Here is a 23,367-nt window from a genome sequence, read left to right on the forward strand (position 1 = left end):
TAGTCATTGAGATTGGCACACAAAAAGGCCCATCAGCCAATTGCATCTATGCCAATCAAAAACCACCACCTAATTATTCTAATTCCATTTTCCTGCATTTGGCCAATTTCCTTGACATCGTGAGTGCACAGTTAAATACATCTTAAATGATAAGATGATTTCTGCCTCTAATGCCCTTAAAGCGCATGAAGTTCCAGGTTCCCACCACCATCCGGGTGAAAAACTTTTTCCCTCACATCTCCTCTTCTGCCCCTTGCTTTTATATCTATGCGCCTGGTCATTGATCCCTCTTAATGGATTAACTAAAATGGTTTTAATGACCTTCATCTTTCAGAATCATTTCATTTTCTTCACTTTTCTCCCCTGCTTTTTACTATTTGAATGATAGCAATGCCAGCATTCATTGGGCTCATATCTAGCAAATAGATATTTTTGAGGGCTGCTTCTACACAAGAAACTGTACCTCTCGGTGCCTGTTCAGATATTGAATAACGAAAAAATTAATAAAGTTTTAGAGCATACACATTAGTTTTACGACTGCTTTAGAATTTGTTCCATTGAAATTGCAATCCATCACTTTGAATTCAGCCAATATTACAGTCAAATATCACGTTCTCTGACTTCATTTTTAAGCTTACTATCACATATTTAGTGCAGTACATACCTTGAGTCATGTTAGGTTATTTCATTATATCAAAGTATACCCCAATACATGATGTAAAATGTCCAGCAATCCTGAGATAGTGGTTTTCCTGTTTAGCAATATTTGTTAGTTACATCAATTTTCTTCTATATTGGGGATAACATTTTGTCTTAAGTATAATTGCAATATTAACCAGTCAGTTAGATTATGGTTCCAAGCTGATCGTTACAATTTTACCATCTCCATTTACTGAAATATCTTATCAAACAATAGACAGCATTTAAATTTATTAATTTCTTCTGCATAATATATTTTCATAATAGATATGAAAAGCACAGTGAAATCCAGGAATCTGACTGCTCTAAGTGTTTACACTTATGTTGTAAAGACTGTATCATTTAATTGATGTAAGTTTGCTCGCTGAACTGGAAGGTTCGTATTCAGACGTTTTGTCACCATACTAGGTAACATCATCAGTAAGCCTCCGGATGAAGCACTTATGGCATGGCCCACTTTCTACTTTTGTGTTTAGGTTTCCTTGGGTTGGTGATATCATTTCCTGTGGGACGTCATACCCTGTTTTTTTTCTCTCAGGGATGGTAAATGGGATCCAAGTCAATGTGTTTGTTGAAAGAGTTCCGGTTGGAATGCCATGCTTCTAGGAATTCTCATGCGTGTCTCTGTTTGGCTTGTCCTAGGATGGGTGGGTTGTCTCAATCGAAGTGGTGTTCTGCCTCTTCTGTATGTAAGGATATTAGTGAGCATGGGTCAAGTCTTTTCTTAGCTAATTGATGTTCATCTATCCTGGTGGCTAGTTTTCTGCCTGTTTGTCCAATGTAGTGTTACAGTTCTTGCAAGGTACTTTGTAAATGACATTAGTTTTGCTTGAAGTCTGTGCACAGTGTTTCAAGTTCATTAGCTGCTATTTTAGTGTGGTAGTTAGTTTGTGGGCTACCATGATGCCAAGAGGTCCGAGTAGTCTGGCAGTCATTTCTGAGATGCCTTTGATGTAGGGGAGAATGGCTAGGGTTTCTGGACATGTTTTGTCTGCTTGTTGGGGTTTGTCGCTGAGAAATCGGCAGACTGTGCTCATTGGGTACCTGTTCTTTTTGAATACACTGTATTGGTAATTTTTCTCTGCTCTACATAATTCCTTTGTGCTGCAGTGTGTGGTGACTAATTGAAATGATGTTATAATGCAGCTTCATTTGTGGATGTTGGGATGATTGCTTCTGTAGTTCATTATTTGGTCAGTATGTGTTGTTTTCCTGTAGATGCTGGTTTAAAGTTCCGCACTGGCTGTTCACTCTACTGTGACATTGAGGAATGGCAGTTTGTTGTTGCTTTCCTCCTCTTTAGTGAATTTTGTGCCAGTAAGGGTATTATTGATGGTCTTGAAGGTTTACTCTAATTTGTTTCATTTAGTGATGACAAAGATGTCATCCACATAGTGGATCCAAAGTCTGGGTTGGATGGTTGGCAGAGCTGTTTGTTCGAGTCTCTGTATTACTGCCTCTGCTGAGAACCCTGATATTGGAGATCCCTTGGGTGTTCCATTGGTTTGTCTGTAGATTTTGGTGTTGAAGGTAAAGTGGATGGTAAGGCATAGGTCCACGAGCTTGACGACAATCTTAAAAAAAACCCTAGCCACTCTCCCCTACTTCAAAGACATCTTGGAAATGACTGCCAGACTACTTGGACCTCTTGGCATCATGGTAGCCCACAAACCTACCACCACACTAAAACAGCAGCTAATGAACTTGAAAGACCCTATACAGACAACAAGCAAAACTAATGTCATTTACAAAGTGCCTTGCAAGAACTATGACAAACACTACATTGGACAAACAGGCAGAAAACTATCCACCAGGATACATGAACATCAATTAGCCACGAAAAGACATGACTCACGCTCACTAATACCCTTGCATACAGATGAGGAAGACAACCCATCCATCCAAGGACAAGCAATCAGAGACGCACATGAGAATTCCTAGAAGCATGGCATTCCAACCGGAACTCGCTTGGATCCCATTTACCATCCCTGAGGGGAAAAAAAAGGGGTATGACATCCCACAAGAAATGATATCACCAACCCGAGGAAACCTAAACACACAAATAGAAAGTGGGCCATGCCATCAGTGCTTCATCCGGAGGTTTACTGATGATACCTAGTGTGGTGATGAAATGTCTGAAAACTAACCTTCCAGCTCAGCGAGCAAACCTACATCTGGAACCTTAACCTGAGCTACAAATCTTCTCAAAACTTGCTAGTATCTTTTTAATTTTACTTTGATTGTAAACTACACTGGATAATGGACAGTGTTTTACAACAAAAAAATTGAGCAAATTGTTGCTCTACTGAAACTCATTGTGGGTTGTGTTTGTGCTGTTGCTTTGCTAATAGTGGGGGAAAGGTGTAAGAGGTGGTGTTCTTACTCCAGTGTCCAAGTACAAGGTGAGATTCATTAGCTACTGGATTCCTGATTGTTGTGTGGAGTTATGAATTCCAATAGGCTGTCAGCTTGACAATAACTATTTGATTGGCTCCTGGGTAGTTGACAGCCTGTGATGTATAAACTATACTGGCAGAAGCATTTAGACAGCTGAAAAGGCAGATGGTGTCTCTGTTTTTCTTTCTCTCTTCAGTAAAATACCCAAAGCTTGAATAAAGCCAGTTTATTTACTCCCACCTGTTGTTGTAAGGGTCTTGTGATCATTCAACTGGGTCTATTAATCCAGAAACTCAGCTAATGTTCTGGGGACCCTGTTTAAAATCCTGCTATGGCAGATGGTGAAATTTAAATTTAGCTTTATAAGGATGTTGCCTGGGTTGGAGGATTTGAGCTACAGGTTGAGTAGGCTAGGGCTGTTTTCCCTGGCGCGTCGGAGGCTGAGGGGTGACCTTATAGAGGTTTATAAAATCATGAGGGACATGGATAGGATAAATAGACAAACTCTTTTCTCTGGGGTGGGGGAGTCCAGAACTAGAAGGCATAGGTCTAGGGTGAGGGAGGAAAGAGACCCACGGGGCAACCTTTAGATGCTGAGGGTGGTACGTGTGTGAAATGAACTACCAGAGGAAGTGGTGGAGGCTGATACAGTTGCATTATTTAAAAGGCACCTGCGTGGGTATATGAATAGGAAGGGTTTGGAGGGATGTGGGCCAGGTGCTGGCAGGTAGGACTAGATTGGGTTGGGATATCTGGTCGGCATGTACAAGTTGGCTCGAAGTGTCTGTTTCCGTGCTGTACATCTTTATGACTCTAAGAGTCTACTGATGACCATGGAATCATTGTCAACTGTGAGAAAAATCTATCTGGCTTATTAATGTCCTTCGTGGAAGGAAATCTGCTATCCTCACTCGTCTGGCCTAAATGTGACTTCAGGGCCACAGCAATATGGCTGACTCTCAAATGCCTTCTGAAATGGCCCAGCAGGCTTCTCAATTGTATCAATTGTGCAAAGTCTGAACAAAAAAATGGAACTGGATAGATCATTTGGCATTGATCTAGGCACCTCAGCAACCCCACAAACAACTAAACTCTACATTCCTGTCGCAACTAGTCATGAATGGTGGTGTACAATTAAACAACTCACTGGAGGAGGAGGTTGCAAATATCCCCATGCCCAAAACATCAAAGATAAGGCTGAAGCATTCACAGCAATCTTCAGCTAGAAGTGCCAAGTGGATGATCCAAAAGTGATCCCGAACGTCATTGACACTGTTCTTCAGCCGACTTGAATCACTTCATGTGATATCAAAAAACAGTTGGGAATTATGGATACTGCAAATGTTATAGGTCTTCCACTAGCTGAGCTGTTAAAGTACAGTTACAACACTAGCATCTCTGTAACAATGTTGAACACTTGCCTAAGCATGTTCTGTGTACACAAAGCAGGACAAATCCAACCCGGTCAATTACCGCCCCATCGGTCTACTCTTAATTAAAAGTAAAGTGATGGAAGGTGTCATCAACTGTGTTAACAAGCAACACCTGCTCTGCAATAATTTGCTCAGTAGCACCTAGTTTGGGTTCCACCAGGGCTACTCAGCTCCTGATATCATTACAGTCTTTGTTCAAACATGGACAGAAGGGCTGAATTACCAAGGTGAGAGTGACAGCACTTGGTCAATTGCAGCTTTGACGTCAAGTGTGACATCAAGGAACCCTTGCAAAATTGAATCAATGGGTATCAGGGAGCAAAACATCTGCTGGTTGGAGTCATACCTGACACGTAGGAACTTGGTCTTGGTTGTTGGAGGTCGGTCATCTCAGCTCCAGGACATCTCTAAGGAATTCCTTAGGATAGTGTCCGAGGCCCAACCATCTTCAGCTGCTTCTTCAATGACTTGCACTCCATCATAAGGTCAGAAATGGAGATGTTCACCAACGATTGCATAATGTCCAGCGTTAGTTACAACTCAGTTAATGAAGCGGACCATTTTCAAATGCAACAAGATCTGGACAATACCCAGGCTTGGGCTGATAAGTGGCAACTAACATTCACAGCTCACAAATGTCAGGCAATGACCATTTCCAAAGAGAAATAATCTAATCACTGTCCCTTGACATTCAATAGTGTTACTATCACTGAATCCCCTACTGTCAACATCCAGTTGAGTTGACAAGGAATTCAACTGGGCTCACTATATATAAATACAGTGGCTCCAAGAGCAGGTCAAAGACTAAGAATACTGAGGATACTCCGTCCTCTCTTGATTCTCCAGAAGTCAGGAATGTGATGGAATGCCTCCATTTGCCTGGGTAGGTGCAGCTACAACTCTACTCAGCTTGACAGTACCATAAACAAAAGCCTGATTACCAACACATCCACAAGCATCCATTCCCTCCAATACCAATGCCCAGTAGCAGCAATGTGCACTATTACAACGTGCACAACAGAAATTTACGAAGGCTGCTTAGACAGCACCTTCCAAACCCATAACCAAGTCCATCTAGAGGATAAAGGCAGTAGACGCTTTGGAGCGCTACCACCTGCAAGTTTCTCTTCAAACCACTCACCATCTTGAGTTAGAAATATGTCACCATTCCTTTACTACTGCTGGGTTAACATTCTGGAACCCTGCCCCTGAGGACACTGTGTGTCAACTTGCGTGCAGACTGTAGAGCTACTAGAAGTAGCTCACCACCACCTCCAGGACAACTAGGGAGGGACAATATATGCTGGCCAGCCAATGACTCTCTTGTCCCATGAGTGAATAATACAAAAGTTGCTTTTAACCAATAAGCTGGTGTGTTTATAATTGGTTCACCAATCACTGTATCTCCTGTGAAGAAGAGAAAGAACTGAAGAAACGGGAAAATTTGTAGGAGCCCTGCCACTGAAATGCTTTGCCATTTTTCTGTTGTGTGTGTAAGGATTTTTTGTGGAAGTAGCTTCATGTTTTAACATAATAGGGTTATATGCCAACAGTTTACAGTCATTTACTAGTGGTTACAATCTATTTGTAATTTATTTTTATCAAAATCGATTAATTTCCAATCTTGGGCTGTATCTTCTTCCCTTCAACAGACCTGATATTTTTAGGAATTGTTAACTTTATTCCTGAAATTGGTCATCAAGTACTAAGTTTATCATCATTGTTGAAGGCTTGAACTATTCACTATGGTGTGATTACAGTTCATATTTTAAAATTAGCTGTTAGACCTCTCACACTAAACAATGACTTGTTGCAAGGAGCTATAAACCAAATGTTATCTGCTGAATACTCAGCAATTGATTAAATTGTAGTCAGGATCCTGTCAGACTCTGCAAATGACTGCTGAAATCGGAGTAGTATTTCAAAATTTCTCATCATATGTGCAGTTTAATATGGGAAGTAGTCAGTAAAATGGAACAGGTGTCTTATTATCCAAACATGTTTTCAGGCTGAGAATTCTTCTAATTTTCAGCCTCAATCATGAAATGATTGTCAATTTTACATTGTTTCTCCAAAGTAGTTGTAAATAATTATTATGGCATTGAATATTTTATTCCTTGCATACTAAATCAAGATTCTAAAATGTGGGGTAATATGCTATATTTAATAATTTGCAAATTTTTCCATCCCTGTCTTGGTTGTGACTTCTCATTCAGGGGTCAGGGCAACATATTCTATTTCTCCAGAAAGTGATCAAGTTGCTGGACTGTATTGGTTACAGTATTTGTTCCATACTTTTGAAATATTATCTGTGCTGGTTGGAACATACTGTAGCTTGGTAACTCAAACTTGGCTGTATTGGTAAAGCACTCTCTTGCCAGGGAATGAAACTGTTTGTCTGGATTAGGTTAAGCCAATGAGTGGTATTATTTCCAGGTGCAGTGGAGATTTGGGAGTCTCTGCTTGAGAAAGTGTAAATGGAAATTTAAGAAAACTGGAAGAATATCCCAAATTGTTTGTTTGATAGGTAGGAAGAGGTTGGGTGATGTATTTGACAACCTTACTCTGTGGTTTAATAGAATAATCAATTGGAATTTAGGTGGGAGGTTCATGATACAAAGTCATCATTGGGATGTATTGAGCATGCAAAAGTACAAGGAACTGACAAGTTTGAGAATCAGTTTAAAAAATATACCAGTTCTCATTTTTGAGATAAATTAATGGGAATATATTGCTTCCCTCAAAGACTTTCTGAAGAGTAATACAATACACAGAGGAGAGCATTTGGCCTATTTCACTTGTGCTAGCTCTTTAAGAGTCTCAATCCAGTTAGCCCCCATTTTTCTGCTCTTTCCTCATAATTCAGCAAATCTTTCCCTCGTGTATATCTAGTTTCTTATTTGGTAGATACAGAAGTAACTTTCTACACCACCATTTCAGACATTGTATCTGAATGCTTTATTTACAAAACCATGTTAACAAATTAATGCATCTTTTGTCTAATTTAGTAGTCTAAAGCCACTCATTCCATTTTAAGAATTTATCTTGTAAGAGTGACCTTGAAAGCCTTGTCATCCTTCTTCATTTACATAGTGTATGGTATTGGATTACTATCTGCATCACAGCTGTCCTTGGTGTCTTGCAGTTTGGACATTTATTTTTAATAAGACTGGAAACTTTTGTGATTCAATTGTCAGGAGAGGTTAACTTTCTAAGCATGAAAATGAAAATATCTGTGATTTGCATACACAATTAAGATATCTATATCCGTACAAGTTCTTACACTCCACTTTTTATAAGTGACCATATATTCCCCACTGAATCACAAGACTTGTTGTTTATGAGGATAAAGCTGCTATATGTTGAAACATGAAATGTATTGAACAAAACTAAAGCTGAATTCCATTCGGTGGTTAATTTATAGAGAACACTCTGTACCTGGATGATGTATGTTGTGTTGACAGTTGTAAGATCTGTTTGGTTGCCAAAATTACTACAGCAGTGAAATTTGAAATGATTACTTTAAAACAATTTTTAGTCCTTTCAATGCAATTTTCAGTAAATTATTTAACTGCTTTATCATAAAAATATTTAAATATTTCACAATTGTTCAGACAAATTTGACAGAACTTTGTTTGCCTGATTTGTGTCTCTCTCTCTCTCTCTCTCATACTCCACCCTGCTTTGTCTGCCTTTTTTTTATTCTGTGATTTTAGTGAGACAATGTAATTTTACATCTTCATTTTAGTATGCCTGCCCTCAAGCAGTTGAGGGTTCTCCAGCTTTTCCATGCAAAGTTAAAACCTGGGATTTAATTCAAGTATGCTACCAGGTTACCCACAAAAACAAAATTGCATACTTTTCTGAAATTCGGAGGTCCTCCTGGAACATACACTCACCTTACAAACTGATGACAGCCTACCTCTCAATAGCTCATATTCTGGTTGACCAGGAACATCAATATCCGTACCTTTGTCTGGGAATTTGTAAACATTTGCTGCAAGCTCAGAAAATTAAATCTGAGTTCCAAAAGAACTTTTTAAAAAATTAAACAAGGAGCTACTATTTAATAGGAACAAATGTTATAAATCAAACTTTTGTAATCTCCTCTGATTTTGTACTATGAGGTATTTGATGTAGAAAATGAACAGAAACCAATGACAGTTATCAATTGACATCTGTCATATTAACAACTTGTGCATATGGTCTCTTCCACTTGCTTCCTTTTCTGTGTCTAAATATACTTTTGAGACCATGGGCATAACTTCTGCTGTTTCTGCAGGATAAACTAATTTAGTTTATGGTTTAATTGCATTCTATTTTTATATTTACAATTTTCTTGTAATTACAGTAGACATCTGGTTGCTATACTAGCCAAAATCTATTAATGTAAGGTCATCTGAGATAATGGAGATAAATGTTATTGGTTCTGAGTGTCTCATATTTTTAATATGCCTTAGAGTGTTTATTATGAAAGTATGAATCAGATGTGTTTTCTTGCTGGTTAGCGTGCTTTGTGCAGGTGAAAGGATGAGTTTGCCCTTTTCCAGTGCTAATTTCCAAGTGGCCACAATAGTTCCAGATTACGTTTTAACAACATCAGTCTACATTTTTTGCTCTTTATTTTAACAATTTCTTAAAGCAGGGAATGTGAGAGACCTGATTTGAGTCATTTGTACACCTCACAGATGAAATCATTTGAAAATCTGTTTGGTGATGGTTTATATTGATATTTGGAGGTACAATTTATAGGAAACAGTGTGAATATTTCTTGAACTATATGGTAGTCTTTCTTTCTGTACTAAGATCAGAGTGTTGGTGTTGACCATGATCGAGGCAGCAACCTATTGTGACATAAGATAAAAAATGGAGTACTACTGATTGAATGTGAGGCGTTATGCAATCTGATCGACCTGGCCGCATTCCTGCTGTTATTCATTTACTGCAGAACTGGCAGTTGAATTGGGTAGCTGACTGCTAACAGGAGTGTGATCATTATAAATAATGTCAATAAAAGCACAGATCTGAGTCAGGAAAGCAGGGACTATCTCTTCAATGCCTGTTCACTATCTACAAAGCACAAATCAGGAGTGTGACCTCCATCTCCTAAAAGCACAAAGGCAGCAGAAGCAGCAAGTTCACATCCAAGCCACACAACTTCCTATTTTGGAGCTATATTATCATTCCTTTGTTGTTAGTTCCAGGATTTTGACCTATCTTCTTAGCAATATGTGGATGTCCCCAAGGCTCAAAAATGCACCTCTTATTCCATGGTTTATTACATGCAGAACCTTGGAACAACTGTTTTATAAATAACTCCTGCCATTGTTTCCTTCCCTTGCTATTTCTTAGCCCCATCCAATTTGATTCTACTTATTGATTTGCACATTCAAAGATCCTCTCCTATGAGTACATCAGTGTCATTCCTTTATAAGAATTCGACCCCACCTCCCTTTCCTCTTGGATTTATCCCTCCTAAATGTGAGGATATCCTTGGATATTTAGTTTCCAATCTTGGTCATCCTGTAGCCATATCTCTCGAATGGCAATTAAATGGTACCTGTTGCTAACTTTTGCATTCACACCATCAGACCGTTATGTAAATGCCATGTCCATTCCAATAGAGTGCCTTCAATATCAATTTTAATACTACTCTTCCATTTTGATCCCATTTGACTAATTGCCCATTACTTGTAACTTTCCATGACAAAGCTACTACATACTCAAGTATCTTATTCCTACTCGTGGTTGTAACTCAACTTGGACAGGTGCTTTGATGCTTTGTCTCAATACAGCAGGATTTCAAACATGCAGCTTTGCTAAAGGTCTGTCTGAATTCTGCTGCTAAATATAGCTAGCCAGATTAATAATGAATGACTGCAGTCACTGAATTGTGCCACTGCAGAAGGAAAATGGCAGATGATCTGTTAGAGAAAGCAGAAGAACATTTTGTGTCCTTTTTTTTGTTGGCATGCAGCCTTCCAATCCTTTAAAGCATCTTTTTCTTACTTTTGCATCCACAGGTAAATGCAGTTCAAAACGTTGGCTGCTGTGTTGAAGGGAATCTATTATTAAAGAATGTATTTATGAAGAAATAATTACACTGGAGAATAAAGTATTAGAATGTGAATTAGAATCACTTGGGAAAATTGAAATTATGTGGTTGTAGATTCTTCAGAAGCTTTGATAAAATGATGGATTTTTAGGGACATCAATACTCATTGCATATAACAAAGCAAGCAGTCGTTCTTGCTGTTCTTTAAAAGAATTGTCCAGTTAGTCTCACTCTCCATAGTTTCACCAGAGCTGTCCAATTTCTTCCCTTTTGATTTGGAGATGCAGGTGTTGGACTGGGGTGTACAAAGTTAAAAATCACACAACACTAGGTTATAGTCCAACAGGTTTAATTGGAAGCTCACTAGCTTTCGGAGCGACGCTCCCACAATCACCTGATGAAGGAGTGTCACTCTGAAAGGTAGTGTGCTTCCAATTAAACCTGTTGGATTATAACTTAGTGTTGTGATTTTTAACTTTGTTCTTCCCTTTTGAGTAGTTATCTCTCTCTTTTTTTTTGAAGTTTCTGTTCTGCTTCAAGTACTTCCAGAAGATGCAAGAGCTCTGTGGTCTGTCCATTTAGTTGAAACTTAAGTGATCCAGAATGCTGAAATGCACTTTGATATAAAAGTCATGACAATTGGTCTTCCTAATTTTTTTTTCCTTAATTTCAGCAATCAAAATGTTTTTTTAATCATACTACTATTTGATTATCCAAATCCCTTTCAATCTATTAAATTGACCAATATTTTTCCTGTGAGGAAGTTTGGCTGAAGTTCTGGAACTGGTGCCCAGAGTTTTTGTCAACTCATCTGTTCACATTAATTAATAGAAAAATTCACATCCAGGCATTCCCAGGTGTAATTCTGATTTTCTCAAAGGCACTTTTAATAGTTCTGAATGGCACGTTCTTATTACATTAGACTATTTGGACAGAATGCTATCTTTCAGGAAAATAGTTAAAATTTGGGCCAGGATGCATCTACCATGAGTCTGTGTATGATATCCTATCAGTCCATATAACGTAAAGAGTAGAAGACCATACATTGAGGAAGATAATATGCATTCAAAATATTGGTATGCTTTTAACTTTCACCTTTTCGATATTGGTCAACAGCAGAAAACTGTGTATTTAGGGTTATGCTTGTTATTGTGGACTTGAGATTGCCACACAGTGTAGTATAAGAGCAAACAGACATATTAAAATTATTAAGTTGCTTGTTTAGTATTTCTCACATTTGGAAGTAAGTTTTGTAATCTTGGAATTCTTTGAGTCAATGCAAACCTAGAGTTTAAGCTGCTCTTTACAGTTTGCTGTGAACATACAGTAGCAGTATAAATTATTTTGTAGTCTCTTTTAATATATTTATTAAACCAGTTGGTGAGTCCGCGTCTTAAAGAAGCATGCAATTTCAGACACATACAGTAATCTAATTAATTACATTGTTAGTGACAGCCATTGCAACAACAGGAGGAGGCAGGTGGAGTCCAACAGACAAAGTAGGCAAGCTGTTGAGCTGATTGTCCATTCCATTACTAATGTTAGTTAATGTGTACTATGAATAAAGATAAAATGTATAAGAACAATCAAAAACCTGAGAAAATGTTAGCTTTACAGGCAATACAGTATAGACACTACTGTAAGAAGTGTGGCAATCCATTTGTGTGTAGTGTGCTCCCACAAATGTCAATCTGGTAATAACCATTTAATCTGTTTTTGTGATGGAGATTTGAGAGATAACATTGATCACAAATAACTTGGCATTACTTTAAACAATAAAAGGCATGGGATCTTCCAGCTTCCCTTAAGTAGAGGGAAGCTTAATATCTAATCCAAAGGTACCTCCGCCAACAATGCATAACTCCCTCAATACTGCACTGGAGTATTATTACAACATTTTATGCACCTGTGAGATTGAACCTGCAATGCTGGCTCAGATATTCTGATCAAAGTCATTAGAGCAGCCTAGACTGGTGTGTGCATCAGGACCATGTGAAATTCTCAACGCAGCTGACTGGGAATTGTGTAGAAAATTAAATATCTGATGAGCAATTTCCCTGCGACTGGAAAACTCAAAGTCCATTTCAGTCAGAGAATTTGGATGATTGTGTCTCACTTAAGCTTAATAGTTACTCAGATGGAAATCTGAGGATTAAAAACATAGTCTAACTCTTGTAGTTAACTTACCAGCGACATCACCCCAGCCAGGTTCCTGACTCTATTGCATTTCAGCCCACCCACCTCCCCACCAGTAGCCCAACCAATCCCACCTTTACTACCTGACCCCCATCTCTGGATTGTGCAGAAGCTCTCCAACCTGTCTGACTCATCAATAATTCTTTCCCATGTCCCTAATTTCCCCTGTCCCCTATCCCATCCACCTAGTAGCCTACTCACCTGATGCAATACCCCCTCACCCATTGAGCAAAATATGTTATCATCCCCTCAACCAACTGAAGCCCAACTTCTCAATTAGCTTTCAAACTTGGATTTTTCCAGGAGCTGTCAAAATGGCAGGCTATGCTGCTGAACATTTAAATCTGCGAACACAACAAAAGGGTGCTTGATATAAAGGTATCTTTGCTGAATTTGTGGATTCCTGGACAGGTTTGTAATAGGATGCGCCAGTCCAGGAATCTACATTGCAGAAGACATCTAAATGCAAGTATATAAATTTCAATCTGATCAAGATGGAAATAGTGTTTCTGACCCTGATCAGTGTATCTGAGCCACTATGGCTCAGAGGATAGTGTACAACCAACTGACACACACATATGATAATAGCTTGTCTTCTACTATGTGAAATTTTGAAGTCCAAATCTATGCGTCTGAACTAACTCTGGTAAATGAAGTGGTTGCCTAGGCATTTTGAATGTGATGAATACATAATCACGTCTGGCATTGTATGTTATTCATATTTAATTTTAATTGTAGCCTGTTAATTTTTTTTTGGAGGTGAAACATTGCTGCAAATTTCTAACCAAAATCTCTTTATTTGCTTACGCAGATGTGCATAACAAGACTGGGACTCTAAAGCAAATTCATTGCTCTCAGTCACTGCCTGGAACCCCACTCTCCCTCAAATCTTTTCCTATTCATCTACCTACATCCATGGATGGGAAGTATAAGGAGATTGCAGAGGTAAGTGATTTACTTTTGCAGGTATTCACTCTCTTTTTCTTGTTAGTCTTTTCTCTGTAAGCAATGTATTTCAAAACCTATTGACCGATCTCAACAAAAGTTGGTGCAAAAGTATATGATTCAAGGAAGAACTGGTTAGTTTTTGGTGAATACGTAGACCTGAATCTTGTTTTATTTCTGTCAAAGACTCATTTATATTTGGAGATGGGGGGAAGTAACTTTTTTTAAATATGTTGAGGGATGTTTAGTTAGACTGTGTTTTCGGCTCTGACATCTGCAGCAAAGGTATAGTTACAGCTGGCAAGTTGTAACCAGAGATTTCAGGGTAGGTTGGTGGATGTGGATTAGTTTGAAGCATGCTTGGTGAAGTATGACTTCTTAACAAAAGGATTTCTTCTATCAATGTTGTAGTTCTGGAGCATTAATGCGATAGGGACAAGTGACATAGGCGGAAGGAGAAAAGAGGTCCTGCAAAGGGGGTTCAGGGAATTACGTAAGAAGTTGAAAAGCTGGACCTCTAGGATTACTTCTTATGCTATGTGCTGGTGAGGCTAGGAATAGGAAGATCGCACAGTTTAATACGTGGCTATAGAACTGGTGTAAGAAGGAGGTTTCTGGTTTGTGAATGATTGAGATGTCTTTGTGGAAGACGGGACCTATACAAGAAGGACTGGTTGCACCTAAACTGGAGGAGCCCCAATATCTGGCAGAGAGGCTTGTTAGTGCCACTCAGGAAGTTTTAAACTAGTGTTGTGGGCAATAGCAACCATAGCAGATGTAAGTCAAGTAAAATCACCAAGGAAGAGTTGGAGAAAAGGGCAGGAAGACTAAGAGGAAGAACAGACAGGCAGAGGTTACTAAACACAGCAGGACTGGTGATCTAAGGTGTATTTGTTTTAATGCAAAGAGTATGACAGGTAAGGCAAATTAACTTATTTGTATGCATTAATCCAAGTTCTGTGATGTTGCAGCTATTATAGAGACTTGGCTGAATGGGGGACAAGACTGGTAGCTTCATGTTCCAAGATTTAGATGTTTCATGCTAGTTGGAGAAGGATGTAAAAGAGGTGGAGGAGTTGTGTTACTGATCGAGGAGAATATCACAGCTGTACTGCCAGAGGGCACCTTGGACCACTCATCCAGCAAGGCCATATGCATAGAGCTCAGGAAGAGAAAGGGTGTAATATCTTCAATGGGATTGTTCAGTAGGCCTCCCAACAGCCCTGCAGGTGATAGAATAGCAGAAACGTGGACAGATGATGGGCAAATGTCAAAGCAATATGGTTGTTCTCATGGTTGATTTTAACTTGCTCTATATTGACTGGAACTTGCTAAGTGCCAGGGGCTTAGACAGCAGATAATGTGTTAGATGTGTCCAGGATGGTTTTTTGAAATAATATGTAAATTGTCCAGTTAGAAAAGGGGCAATACTTGGGGAATGAGCAGTGGGGAATGAGCTTGGCCAGGTGATAAAAGTATCACTGGGGGAGCATTTCAGGAACCGTACCATAATTCTGTAAGTTGTAAGTTCCTTATGGCTAAGGACAAGAGTAGTCCTTGGCTGAACGTATTAAACTGGGGGAAGCCTAACTACCACAATATTAGGCAGGAACTGGGGAATGTAGATTGGGACAGTTGCTTGAGAATAAAATCACATCTGGCATGTGGGAAACTTAATAGCCAGTTAATTGGAGTTTAGGACGAGCATGTTCCTGTGAAAATGAAAGATGAGGATGGGAAAGTTCGGGAGGACCAGAGAAAGTGAGATCTTAGCCAAAAAGGAAAAGGACGCTTACAAAGGTTTAGGAAACTGAAGACAGACAGAGCCCTTGAAGAATACAAAGATACCAGGGAAGAACTCAAACAAGGAATTAAGACGGCTAAAAGGGGTCTTTGGCAAACAAGATTAAAGAAAATCCCGAGGTGTTTTTATATAAATATAAAGGAAAGGGCATGTCCACTCAAGGATAATGGAAGGAATTTATGCGTGGAGTTGGAGGAAGTGGGTGAGGAATTCCATGTAGCTAAGTGTGAAGTCATTCACTTTGGTAGGAGTAACACGAAGATGGATTACTGGGCTAGTGGTAGACTACTTGGTGGTGTGGATGAGCAGAGGGATCTTGGTGTCCATGTACACAGATCTTTTGAAAGTTGCCACCCAGGTAAATAGTGCTGTGAAGAAGGCATATGGTGTACTGGGCTTTATTGGTAGAGGAATTGAGTTCCGGAGTCCTGAGGTCATGTTGCAGTTGTATAAGACTCTGGTGCGGCCTCATCTGGAGTATTGTGTGCAGTTTTGGTCGCCATACTACAGGAAGGATGTGGAGGCATTGGAACGAGTGCAGAGGAGGTTTACCAGGATGTTGCCTGGCATGGTAGGAAGATCGTATGAGGAAAGGCTGAGGCACTTGGGACTTTTCTCATTGGAGAAAAGAAGGTTTAGGGGAGATTTGATAGAGGTGTACAAGATGATTAGGGGTTTAGATAGGGTTGACAGTGAGAACCTTTTTCCGCATATGGAGTCAGCTGTTACTAGGGGACACAGCTGTAAATTAAGGGGTGGTAGGTATAGGACAGATGTTAGGGGTAGATTTTTTACTCAGCGGGTTGAGTTCATGGAATGCCCTGCCAGTAGCAGTGGTGGACTCTCCCTCTTTATGGGCATTTAAGCGGGCATTGGACAAGCATATGGAGGTTATTGGGCTAGTGTAGGTTAGGTAGGCTTCGGTCGGCGCAACATCGAGGGCTGAGTGAGTCTCAATCTGTTGATCTTCTCGGGCTTGTCAGTATAAAAAGAGTGTTTGATGTTTTGAAAAGCTTTTAAAGATAGGATCTATCCCAGAATGTTGAGGGAGGCAGGTGAGGGGATTGCTGGGACCTTTGTATCCTTTTTAGTCACAGAAAAGATCTCGGGGGACTAGAGTTGTTTCTCTTCTTTTTAAGAAGGGCAACAGGGATAATCCAGAAAATTGTCAGCCTTAAGTCAGTGGTAGGGTAATTATTGGAGAAGATTCATAGGGTTGGACATCCTTACGTTTTGGGGAAAAATACAGACATATTCATTATCTCCAGCATGGCTTTGTGTGATTAAAGGCTGTATTTCGCAAATGTGATTGAGTTTTTTTAAGGCAGACAAAGTTGATTGAGGGCAGATCAGTAGATGTTGTCTATCTGGCGTTTAGCAAGGCCTTTGAGAAGGTCCCTCATGGCAAGCTGATGGTAGCAGTGGAAGGATGCTTTTTTTGACTGGTGATTTGTGACCAATGGTTTTCCATAGGGATCAGGGCTGGGACTCTTATTGTTTGTAATTTTTATTAATGATTTGGAGGAGACTGTAGATGACTTGATTAGGGAGATTGCAGGAGCTATGGACAGTGAAGATGATTTCCAGAGGATAGTGAAGGATGTAGATGTGCTGGAGACTTGGGTGGAGAAATGGCAGATAATCTGGACAAAGACATTTTGGAAGATCTAATGGAGGGGGTGGGGGAGGGGGGTGGGGGTGGTGTGGAAGTATATACTGAATGGCAGAACCCTTAATAGCATTATCATACAGAGGGATCTAGGCTTACAGGTAAGTGCACACTTCCCTGAAAGTGGCAACACAAATGGTCAAGAAGGCAAATAACATGCTTGTCTTCATCGGTCAGGGCACAGAGTATAAAAATTGGCAAACCATGTTGTAGTTGCACACAACTTTATTTCGGCCACATTTGGAATATTCTGTTCAATTCTCGTTGCCATGCTACCAGAAGGATGTGGAGGCTTTGGAAAAGATACAGAAAAGTTTACCAGGATGTTGCCTGGTTTGGAGGGTATTAGCTGTGAGGAGAGATTGAACAAACTTAATTTGTTTTCAGTTGAATGTCGGAGGCTGAGGGGTGACATGATAGAAGTTTACTAAATTGAGGCATGGATAGTCAGAATTTTTTTCCCCACAGTAGAAATGTTAATTACTAGAGGACATAGGCTTAAGGTAAAGGGATTGCTTAAAGGAGGTATGAGAGACTATTTTTTTGAGAGGCTGGTAAATGTCTGGAATGTGCTGCTATAGGAGATGGAGATATTTGCAACATGCAAGAGGCATCTTGACATATATGAATAGTAGGGAATAGAGGGTCGCAGACTGTGTCGTGGCAAAAGGTTTTTAGTTTAGAAGGCATTGTGTTGGTGCAGTCTTGGTAGGCCAAAAGGCCTATTGTATTGATCTTTGCTCTTTGATCATTCACCTATACAGTCAATGGTCGGGTCCTGGTGTGTGTTAGAGGAGAAAAAAGACATATATGGGGTACGGATTTATAGCTCCTTGTACGTGGTGTCACAGGTGGACAGGGTGGTGAAGAAGGCTTTTGGCATGCTTGTTTCATCAGTCAGAGCATTGAATATGAGTTGGGATGTCTTGTTCCAGCTGAGGCCACATTTGGATGGCTGTGTGCAGGTCTGGCCGCTCTTTTGTAGAAAGGATATTATTTAATGAGAAATGCAGAAAAGATTTATTAGGATGCTACCTGCACTGAAAGGTTTGAGTTCTAAGGAAGGGTTGGATAGGCTGAGACGTTTTTCCCCAGGCGCACCTTTTATAGGGGCCTGTAAAATCGTGAGATAAGATAGTTAGCTAATGGCCTTCCCAAGATGGGAGAATCTAAAATTAGAGGGCATAGGTTTAAGGTGAGAGGGAAGAAATACAAAAAGGTCCAGAGGGGCAGTTTTTTCAGTGGTGAGTGTCTGGAACGGGCTGCCAGAGGTTGTGGCGGAAGCAAATCCATTTTCATCATTTTAAGAAACATTTAAACAGGCACATGGTATAGAGTGAATTGGACCAAACACAGGCAAATGGGACTAGTTTAAATTGTAAAAACTGGCGGCATGGACAAATTATGCCAAAAGGTCTGTTTCCATGTGGTGGACCAATAGGACTCTATAACTGCATAATTATAATAATCTTTGATCAAATGCAGCACAGTGGGGAAGCATATGCTTTACTGAGTACCTGCTTCACTTATTTGTTTATTTTTTTTCAGGACTAATTCTCTGGCAATTAGAAGCTGATTAATGTTGGTTTTTGTTCATGAATGGTAAAACCTAGATCTGTTTATCTTAAGATTTTTCATATTTGAGTACTGCGTATGTTTACTATCTTTGTTTTGTGCCTGTTTGTTTTTTGGAATTCCAGTTAGATTTCTTGCATCTACCAAGGTACCAAAAAAGGTTCTTATCAAAGTCCTTTCTTATCTATTCGATTGTGGCTAGAGAATCTCCTAGAATGGCTTTTTTTCCCCCATTCTTGTGCCATTCTCTCTGGTGTACCAGAAAGTTTTTTATATTAATGATTCCCTCCTAATTCTAAATTACATGCTGGTATCATCTTAAAATCCAGCATGTGTTTCCACAAAATCTTTTTCTTTGTTTTGAGCGTTCTGATATTTTGTTTTGAGTGCTACCGTTTGGTTGTCAGGGGCTCCACTTACATTTCCACTAACTCATACTTGTTAGGTGATGCAGTCAGAAATGTCAGAACAAATACCTTCTGTATTTGTTCTGACATTTCGGGTATTTGGATCCATGCAAGTAAATTAGAAGAATTTGTATACTCAATGATCAACCTTCTGTTAGAGTTAAAGCCACAACATGCAAGGAAAACATTAATTCCTTCAACACCATAGTGTTTAAATTGGTGCAACATAACCGATATGAGTTAGGTCAAAAGCTTTTCCTTAGAATAATGACCATTACTTGAGGCCATCACCGTAAGGCACATCTTCCACAAAGTCAGAAGTCGCACAACACCAGGTTATTGTCCAATGGGTTTATTTGAAATCACAAGCTCTTGGAGTGCTGCTTTTTCTTCAGATTATGTCACCTGACGAAGGAGCAGCAGTCCAGAAACTTGTGATTTCAAATAAACTTGTTGGACTATGACCTGGTATCATTAGTCTTCTGACTTCGTCCACTGCAATCCAACACTGGCACCTCGGCATCACAACTTCCACAGACAAGTGAGGTCGCAACTGATGTATTTTTATTGGCTTATGTGCAAAGCCAGAAAATTTACCCAGGTCGTTACTACCATTTTACTGCATCTCCGATCTCCATTTCAAATTTAAACTTACCAATTGGCAACAACTATATTATACAGGGGTAGGTACTGTATTCTTTCCTCCAGGTAGTAGCCTCCATAACCAACCCTTTAAGCTGGAGATTCCATATTCAGTTGCAAGGGTTTCATGACCTTGTTGACTACTTGTTCTCCTGGCTGGTTAGCTGAGTATTCCTTTGTTGACAGGTTTTTAAGCTATTCTCTCTTTTTGCAGCCTCCCTCTTCTCCCACCACTTGCAACCTCCACCATTCCTCTCATTTCCTTGTATCCTCCCGCCATGCTACCCCCTCCATAGTGCAGCGTGTACCCCCTTCCACATGGCAGCCAACACCATCTCTCCTCTTCCCTTGCAGCACCCTCAACCCTGCAGCCTCTTACCTTTTTTCGCTTCGCTTGCAGCCTTCTGTCAGATAGAACTCCACGACAGTCAACCCCCTTGGTCGCAAAATGCTTCTCCCCAGCAGTGGCAAAAGTCTCCCCTCCACGCACCAAGTGGCTCAAGGCTTCTCCCCGTGAATAGCCCTCAGTGGCAAAAGGTGGCTTATTCACTTAATTTCCTTTCCTTCTTACTCACTGTGTTCTTCCAATCTCAGACTTGCTCTCAGATTCTTATCAGTAGCATGCATGGAAGTGAACTAGCCTGTGATTGGAGGAGCAACTCCTCAGAGTCTGTCCATTCTAGCCAGGAAGGTGACTTTGATGAATGATTGCCCCTCCATGACTGAATTTTCCTGGCATTTTGGAAGCAAATTTGAAACTGTTCCCATGTGTTTTGAGTGTTTTCCACATGCTGACAACATCCACCTGCACCTCACCACCATCTGTGGTTTCATCCATTGTTTCTAAATGCCTGACTGATTACTGGATGTTAGAAAAGCAATGAGCAAAAAAAAAACATTTTGAAGTAAATATAAAGAGATCCAAAACCATTTGTCTTTGGTGCATGCTGCAAATCTCTTCCCCGTCCATCAAGTCCAACCTTTTTAAGTGGGTAATAGTTCAATGCCAAAGCAGACTGTGTTCACAGTCTTGGTTATTGACCTTCCAGTTACAGAGGAAACTCGACTATCCAAAGGACACGAGCAGAGAGTATTTTGTTTGGTTAATCGATGCCGGATAACATTTAGCCATGCATCGGGACCTTGCGGTCTTGTTTGGATGATCTGAAGTTCGATTAATAGAATACCGGATCATCGAGTTTCCTCTATATGTATTAGTGCCTTTGCTCAGACCATGTATACCGACTTCCATATCATCACCCAACTCCACCCTTGGCATGACTACTTTGAAACCTGCATCTATGCTATTATCTGGTTAATCATGCTAGTTGTGAATATCTTTGTTTAAAGTCAAGAAGAAATAGGTTATTTATTGTCTGAGCTTGTATAGGAAGCATCTTTTGACATTGGATGTGGAATAAGAGGGGTAAGACCAACAAAATCAATAAACTCTTTCTGCAAAGACAAAGAGGAGTCTTGATTTTGAGTCCACCACCTAGTTTGGAATCTATCAATAATCCAAGCCATTGAATTTTATGATTCCAGAGTCACCCTGGCTAATCTTCCATTCCCTGATATTATAGATTTAAGCTCATCCACTTAGGATGTAAATAGCTTAAATGTATAAGTTAAACCAAATCCTGTTCAACCTTCTCTCCTATGTTTGCTACTGTATATGGACTCTTGGTTACTGAATGCCTCAAATTTTAAATTTCTCATGTTGATTGTCAAATTATCCATGGCATTAGCACTCCTTATGTCTCATATACATGTCTTCTTTAACTTCACTGTGACATTGGACACATAGCTGACACCCAGCTCGACATCGCTACTGTATTTTCTCTAAACCTCTACTGCTTCTGCATTACTTAGCCCCATTTAGTTTTGTTAGAAGATAAATACCTCAAGGTAAATACTAGAAACAGAACCAAGAACAATCCCTTTATGTATTAAAATATGTAGCCTCCAGAACGTGACAAGCACCACACTGTGAACGTGACTAACTGTCCTTAAATTTTTTTGTCCATTCAATTCTTAGCACTTGGGATTATTTAACAAATTTTGTCAATTGCATGTAGTGTTGGACACTGAAGTTTTTTTTCAAGAAATGGAATCATAGGTTATGATCAGCACTTGTGTGTCAATAGCTGAAATGACATGCTGTCTGATACATTCCACCACTTTCTGGGATGTTAACCTATATACCTAGAATCACATTGGTACTGATGATGATATGTTACATTTACTTTTTGAGTGCTATGCAGAAACTCTTTTTGGCAGTATCCTATTAGAGTCATAGTCATAGAGATGTATAGCATGGAAACAGACCCTTCAGTCCGACTCATCCATGCTGACCAGATATCCTAACCCAATCTAGTCCCACCTGCCAGTACCCAGCCCATATCCCTCCAATCCCTTCCTGTTCATATACCAATCCAGATGCTCTTAAATGTTCTAATCACCACTTCCTCTGGCAGCTCACTCCATACACATACCACACTTTGCGTGAAAATGTTGCCCCTTAGGGGAAAGATATAAAAGAGACCTCTCACCCTAAACCTATGCCCTCTAGGTCTGGACTCCCCCACTCCAGGGAAGGAACTTTGTCTATTTACGTTATCCGTGCCCGTCATGATTTTATAAACCTCTATAAGGTCAACCCTCAGCCTCTGATGCTCCAGGGAAAACAGACCCAGCCTATTCAATCTCTCCCTTTAGCTCAAATCTGCTAGGAGAAAGTGAGGACTGCAGATGCTGGAGATCAGAGCTTAAAAACTTGCGCTTTTCCAGCAACACATTTTTAAGGTGTATAGCTCAAATCCTCCAACCCTGGCAACATCCTTGTAAATCTTTTCTGAACCCTTTCAAGTTTCACAACATCTTTCCGATAGGAAGGAGACCAGAATTGCACTCCATATTCCAACAGTGACCTAATCAATGTCCTGTACAGCCACAATGTGACCTTCCAACTCCTGCACTCAATACTCTGACCAATAAAGGAAAGCATATCAAATACCTTCATTATCCTATCTGCCTGCGACTCCACTTTCAAGGAGCTATGAACCTGCACTCCAAGGTCTCTTTGTTCAGCAACGCTCCCTAGGACCTTACCATTAAGTGTATAAGTCCTGCTAAGATTTGCTTTCCCAAAATGTAGCACTTCGCATTTATCTAAATTAAACTCCATCTGCTGCTGCTTAGCCAATTGGCCCATTTGATCAAGGTCCCGTGGAAATCTTCTTCGCTGTCCACTACACCTCCAATTTTGGTGTCATCAGCAAACTTACTAACTACACCTCTTATGCTCACATCCAAATCCCTTACATAAATGAAGAAGAGCAGTGGGCCCAGCACCGATCCTTGTGGCACTCCACTGGTCACAGTCCTCCTGTCTGAAAAACAACCTTCCACCACCACCCTCTGTTTTCCACCTTTGAGCCAGTTCTATATCCAAATAGCTAGTTCTACCTGTATTGCATGAGATCTAACCTTGCTAATCAGTCTCCCATGGGGAACCTTGTCGAACGCCTTACTGAAGTCCATAT

General features: G+C 40.0%; 1 protein-coding gene across 4 annotated transcripts in view; it reads left to right on the forward strand.

The window, feature by feature from the left end:
• LOC140467429 (AMP deaminase 2-like) overlaps positions 1 to 23,367 on the forward strand; it is a 180,585-nt gene that overhangs the window by 90,777 nt on the left and 66,441 nt on the right. For all 4 annotated transcript variants that reach the window (XR_011955456.1, XM_072563781.1, XM_072563780.1 and 1 more), the window contains exon 2: positions 13,592 to 13,725. Coding sequence is in view for 3 of the 4 variants with exons in the window: in XM_072563781.1 (XP_072419882.1) it covers positions 13,592 to 13,725 (134 nt within the window). In the remaining variant the exon portion in view is untranslated. The remainder of the gene's footprint in view (positions 1 to 13,591; positions 13,726 to 23,367) is intronic.

The sequence above is a fragment of the Chiloscyllium punctatum genome, chromosome 45 (assembly GCF_047496795.1).
Source record: "Chiloscyllium punctatum isolate Juve2018m chromosome 45, sChiPun1.3, whole genome shotgun sequence".
Classification (NCBI taxonomy): Eukaryota; Metazoa; Chordata; class Chondrichthyes; order Orectolobiformes; family Hemiscylliidae; genus Chiloscyllium; species Chiloscyllium punctatum.